Raw genomic sequence first — 6458 nt, 5'->3', positions numbered from 1 at the left:
AAGAGCTGCGGGGCCCGTATGCGCTCTAATTCCATGTTTATGGTTTTGCCTTTTATAACACAGACGGAGTCGCCCTGGCCACAAGCACACGGAAATGTCATCACAAGCCCTCTCTGAGCTAATTGGTGCCTTGATGCCACCCCTCTGGTGGGTGGGGTGGGGTGGGGGGGCTCCACCAAACTTACAGTATGAGACTGCCGTGTATTTGTGTGTTTTGTTCCAAGCACACACATTTTTGGGTGTCTCATAATAGTTTCCAGGTGTGTTTCCAGGTGTATTCATCACAGGTTCTGATCCGCACAAGCAGAGGGAAACACAGCTGCGGTTCTCCCCGCGTCCACCAGGGGTCGTGATAGAGCTGAAACGCTACTGAACTGGTTTCCACTTAGGTGAGTCCATGTTTTAGTCTGACAAGGAGCTTAAAAGGAGTTTTAACAGGAGTCACCTGGACATCGTCTTTGTTAATATAGCATATTTATAAAATCCTAAAGTGTTCTCTTAGATGAATAAATATATTCATAATTATAATCATAATATAGAATTGACAATTAAAATAATTTCCCCAAGGGGATACTAAAAGTATGTTTCTTCTTCTTCTTCTTCTTAAAAAAGCGTTTGCATTTCCTGCGGAAGGACGTGAAAAGCGAATCTGACGACAAGATGGCTGCGGCTATGGACGTAGATGCACCGAGCAGCACCAACAGTGGAGCTAGCAAGAAGCGATTCGAAGTAAAAACGTGGAACGCTGTGGCGCTTTGGGCCTGGGACATTATGGTGGACAACTGCGCTATCTGTAGGAACCACATCATGGACCTCTGTATAGAGTGTCAAGCCAACCAAGCCTCTGCGACCTCTGAGGAATGCACTGTAGCCTGGGGTGTCTGCAATCATGTCTTCCATTTCCACTGTATCTCCCGCTGGCTGAAGACCAGACAGGTGTGCCCTCTGGACAACAGGGAATGGGAGTTTCAGAAAAATAGGCACTAACGAAAGGATTCCTATTATTATTGTTCAGTTTTTCCTTGGCTGCTCCAGGAGCCGCCTGTCATTCACCCCAGTGATCCCAGCTGTTATTTTATACCAAAATGTTCTTGCTCTGTTATTATTAGTACAAAAATAAAGATTGATGTTGTCAAAAACGTTGTTGTCTTCTTCTTCTTCTTCAGCTGTAGGGCAGAGATGCTGCGTTAAACTGGTCAAACAGAGATCGATGTAGACCACCGCAGTAGGTACTGAGCAATTATGGCGGAGCCGACTGCTTCTGGTGTCTTCTGTAGCAGGATGCTGATTATGGTGAACTCTGAGGATGTGAACGCCATCATTCAAGCTCAGAGACACATGCTTGATCGCTTTGAGAAAACCAATGAAATGCTGATCAACTTCAACGGGCTGTCTAACGTACGACTGCAGCAGATGAACGATCGCTTCCTGCTCCACACCCGCACTCTTGTGGAGATGAAGAAAGATCTGGACAGCATCTTCAGAAGGATCAGGATGCTAAAAGTGAAGATTTCTAAGCAATATCCAGAGGCTTTTAGCAATATCCACGAGTCACCCAACCTGGAGGATGAAGATGATGAGTTTGATCCTGTTCCACCAAGTGTTGCCACAATAACCACAACTACCACCTCTGAACAGAGCACAGAGTCCTGTGACACAAGTCCAGATGTGATTTCACCCACTGTGAGCAGAAATTCTGAAGATCTTTCTCAAGAACTGCCCAAATTTTACAAATGTAAAATCCATTAATGTGTATCATTTTATTATTTATTATGAGTTAAGTTAAAAATCAATTATTTATATTGACAGTAGAACCACTAGTTAACTTAACTTAATACTTCGTAAAGGTTTGTGTCATGGTTCAGTACCTTTTTAAATCTATTTATAAATTAAATTAGAATAAAATGTATTTTATTTTATTTTATTTTATTTTATTTTAGTGCAAACCCACCAGGATACAAAAGCAAATTTATTCTGCTCTCTCTACGCTGAACTACGTATCCCATAATGCTTCACTCTCGAGCGCACGTGTCAACGCTGCCAGCGAACCGGACTGAACGTCACATTCCTGCATTCCCTTCTCCCTCAGTCTGGGACGCGGAGCGCTAGCGTCAAGCTAACCTGCTACTCTGGACAAACGACCCCATGACGCGGCGGATTTGACCCCGGGAGGTGAACCCTGGTCCCGCAGGAGGCATAACCCCACTCCCGGTGAGGGCTTATCACGGTTTAAGCCGGTTTCTCCCCGGCAGACCGGACCGCCGTAATTAACCGTTAGCCAAATAACAGTTCAGAAGGGTGCACCGGATTAGCGGGTAGCCTTTGTTGTCGCTGTGAAGCTCCCGGTTCCGGTTGGAGCGCCGCTAGTTAACAGTTGGTTAACCTCAGGGCGGGTTGACTTGTTAATGTTTACTGGTGTAACTTACGGAGGAGCTAGCTAAGGTTAGCCGGCTGGGTTAGCCGCAGTTGTTGCGTCACCATTGTTACCGGTTGACACGCGGGCACCGGGGCGTGGAGGCTCGCGCGGGGACAGAGAGGGGACGATGCTCTGATCCGGATCACGGTCCCGTTCACACACAGCGGGTGGCTAACGGGGTGCTAATCGGGGGCTGCTAACCCCCAGACGGCATGGGCGTGGCTACACGACCTGCGTGTTGATGTCCCCGCGGGCCGTCGTGGACACCTCTACCGGGAATAGAAACGTCACGCCCGTCTGTCAGGTGTGGATCCAACAACAGAAAAAAAACAACAACCCCTCACTAACATTATTTGATTATTTGTTTTTGTTTACTACCAGGTTGAAGTGTTTATCTTTCAGGAGTCGTGACGTCATCAGAACCCAGGTTCTCTGTGACATTCCTGACATTCCTGCTGCTCCCAAACTGATTGGATCACAGTGACTCCAGTTCGATGTGGAATGTTAGCGTGTCTCCACTCGTCACACAGAGGGGTCCTCCCTGACTGGATTGAGGACTGTTAGCGTGATTGATTTTTAGCAACCATTCAAACAGAGGTCGGTATTATTGATCAGCTGATCAGGTGGAGGCGTGTCCTTCTAATCAGGTCGGAGTTACCAGTCAGGTTCATCCACATTCTGGTTCCTGTAGTGGGTCAGGTGTGACACCTGATGTCCACCCATTCCAGACGTTTGTGAGTTGTTACGTCTGCAGGACGTTGTGGAATCACGTGATGAGATCAAATCTCCTGGAAGCCAGAAAACAAGTTCTTTATGTTTTGTAGATTTCACTGTGGATCCCAAGTCTCTTGCTTTGCAGTAATTAGAATAGGTCTTTGTGGTAAAATATATGAAACTGCATTAAAAGCAGAATATTGCTTTAGTTAAAACACAAGCTGGACTACTTTGGACCATCTAAACACCATCTAAGCAGTGTCATGCGGTCCCATCTCCCCAGTTATCTGCAGCCCAGAACACATGACTGCTGCGATCAGGTGACGCCTCCATGGACGACTGTCTCTGTGAGCTTCGCCCTCAGAGGTCAGGGGTCAGGGGTGACAGGCGACGTCTCGGACAGCTGCACGTCTGCTGTAACGCACACAGCCGGTTCGCCAGTGAAGCCTCCTGTGTCACATGATCAGCCCCATCGCTGGGCTGTTCCCGAGGAGGGTGTTTAGAGCGTCAGTACAGGGGCAAAGGGGGACAATGGGGCTATTGTTTTTGTATACACGCATGCACATACCCTCCAACTACCCCCCATAATTCCCTGTATGAGGGCAAAATGAGAAACCAGGGGTAGAACAAAGTGGATGTCAGCAGGACACACTCGGGTGTGGTTTCACAAATGAAGCCTCGGATTCGTTTTTCAAAAACCTTTGTTTGCATTTTTTTTTTTTAAAGTTTATTTTTCTCGCAGACCAGACTCATTGATCCCTTCCAGGTGATCAGAGTGTCTCCAGGCAGCCTCAAACGATCATCCCCCATCATGTATAGATTATTCCAAATGTTATCGAAACCGAGTGTCAGTTCGTTAATCCGCCAGCAGGCCGCAGACCAGATTAGATGTATTAGCAGCTCTCGCTGTGGGGGGGACTCATGTTTAGGATGTTTGGGTTGGTGGATTAAGGTTCTGTTTGGTTGTTGTGTAGCTGAACCACTTAAGTTGTTCAGTTTGTGTGTGTTGTTGTGTGTGCTGTAATAGTAGATCACGTTCTACATCGATGTTACACCCTGATGAAACGATGTCTCACATTTCAACAGCTTTCTCATGGAATAACGTTAAATCGGTAGAATTAACAGATCAATATGTTCCTGCTGGGTTGATCTCGTTTCACTGATCCTCTGAGAAACGCCAAAAGGACGACGGTGAGGTGAAGGACGCAGAAGAACCGAACACTTTCTGATCGACTTTCATGCGTCGGCGTGTTTCTGTCCAATAAAGGTGAAGATAAATTCATCACCTGGACGCTCGATTCCTCCTGCATCAGCAGGGAAACAGGAGGAGAAGGTTTGAAGCTCCAGCCCCCTCAGTGGCGTGTCGGCGGCTGAGAACCAGCATTAGGCTAAGCCTGCTAACAGAAGCAGCGTGAGGTCCAGTGCCCTGCTGGGCCCATCTGGACCGTTCACGTCCTCTCTGGGGGACGCAGCGCCGCAGACGGCTTCAGTTTGCTGAAGCTGGTCTGAGATCCAGCTGGACGCCAGAATCTGGTATCATTGCTGCAGTCAGAGGATTCAGTCACCTCCACCTCAACAAGCTCCCGTCACATGTTAGGAGTCCTGAGGGCGATGGCAGAAAGATTTAAGTTGTTTGTCTGAGTCCCACTGACCCAAAAGATAAGAATCACAATGATCCTCGGTATCAATAAATAAATACAGTAGAACGTTGAGATTTTTGAGATACAGGGCCATCGATCTCATTCTTTACCACGTGTTGGTGGATGGATAAAACATCAGTGAGACCAGATCTCATTCTCGTTGGTGGAGTAAAGACATAGGTCATGTGTTCTCTTGACTTTTGCATTTCTTTTCCTTCTCTATCATTGTTTACGTAACTTGTATATTATTAATTACACACAGGTAAAGTCTGCGTGTATTCCGTGATAAAAATACTTTTTTTAAACAATTCAGGGGGTTTGGGGCTATTTTACAAGGCTGGAACAGATTTAAAGGATTTTAGTTATTTTAAATGGGGAAAAGTGCAGCTGCTCAAATGTTGCTCCTTCGTGTAGAAAGGAGTCAGCTGAGGTGGTTTGGGCATCTGGTGCAGATGCCTCCGGGGCGCTACCCTAGGGAGGTGTTCCTGGCACGTCCAGCTGGGAGGAGACCTCGGGGCAGACCCAGGACCAGCTGGAGGGATTATATCTCAACACTGGCCTGGGAACGCCTTGGGATCCCCTAGTCAGAGCTAGTGGATGTGGCCGGGGAAAGGGAAGTTTGGGGCTCCCCGTTGAAGCTGCTGCCCCCGCGACCCGACTCCTGATAAGCGGTAGAAGATGGATGGATGGAAATGTTCAATCACAGAACGTATTTAAACTTGTATCTATAGGTTTTTCTGTACTTTGATCACTGAGTCTATTTAAGTTGTTTCTATTGCCAAACCAAAGTTTGTCAGTTGGAAACATTTGCTTTTTTGTCCTCGACTACATTGTACTGAGCATCTTTGCGTTCTGATCTGGTCAGAATTATCAGACGACAGGATGTCTATGGTCGTATCATCTTTGTTATTCCTCTCTAAAGCTGGGTGTGCTGTTAGCAATGGCTAATGTAGCCTCTATCCTGGAGCAGACAGGAGCTTTAACTAACGGATCTTTTTACTCTGCAGTGACTGGTGTAACGTGAGCCCACAGCCTGTTGTGTGGAGGGACCTTTGTTTTAGACACCCTTAGGGTGCTGCTGGCATGTCCGACCTCACATTGATCCTTCAGTTCACGCCTGACACCAACATTCACTGAGGTCTGATTGGTCAGCCCGCTGCCAGATACAGGATGTGTCCTGCATGTCACGCTGGTGGGACTTTGCTCCATGTTTACTGTTTGTGGTGACATCCTGAGAGGTAAAACCTGTCCATCACCTGGCTAATCAGAGCCAGTGCCAATCCCTCCATACGTGGATTATTCACTGACATACTAGAACACGTCTGCAGACAACACAGACGTTATTATCTATTAGAAATGTACTTTTGTTGAACCTTCTGGTGTGATCTTTGTGTTTCCTCACCTTGTGATGTTAATGAGATGCAAACATGAAGTCAGCAGCGTCCTTGTTATCAGAAGCTGCTTGGTCAAAACCTGAGGGGAGGGTTTTACGGTTCCAGCAGCTGATTTGTTGGCTCCCGACGGGTCCCCCTGGGCTCAGCAGACACCATTCTGCTGCTGCGGGACATAAATCCTCTTTGCATGGCTGCTGATCAAGCCTCGATGTAAAGGAGCTTAGTAGCGATAGACCGACAGGAAGTGGCTTCCCCGTTGGGGTCAGGTGATCACGCACAAGCATGAGAGGAGAG

At 47.3% G+C, this 6458-nt stretch overlaps 1 protein-coding gene and 1 pseudogene across 1 annotated transcript; both read left to right on the top strand.

Moving 5' to 3' along the window:
* Window positions 1–660: 660 nt before the first annotated feature.
* On the top strand, window positions 661–1086 carry LOC137608702 (E3 ubiquitin-protein ligase RBX1-like). Its single transcript, XM_068335243.1, has one exon. It carries the CDS (start codon window positions 661–663, stop codon window positions 985–987), a length of 327 nt encoding a protein of 108 aa, XP_068191344.1. The 3' UTR covers window positions 988–1086.
* A 156-nt stretch (window positions 1087–1242) lies between these two features.
* Window positions 1243–1749, top strand: LOC137608059 (kxDL motif-containing protein 1 pseudogene; annotated as a pseudogene).
* Window positions 1750–6458: the final 4709 nt, after the last annotated feature.

Source organism: Antennarius striatus, chromosome 15 (genome assembly GCF_040054535.1).
Source record: "Antennarius striatus isolate MH-2024 chromosome 15, ASM4005453v1, whole genome shotgun sequence".
NCBI lineage: Eukaryota > Metazoa > Chordata > Actinopteri > Lophiiformes > Antennariidae > Antennarius > Antennarius striatus.
This window is presented reverse-complemented; position numbering and strand designations above follow the sequence as displayed.

Coding starts and splice junctions, on each gene's coding strand:
- LOC137608702 (XM_068335243.1), top strand. CDS start 661: ATGGCTGCGGCTATGGACGTAGATGCACCGAGCAGCACCAACAGTGGA.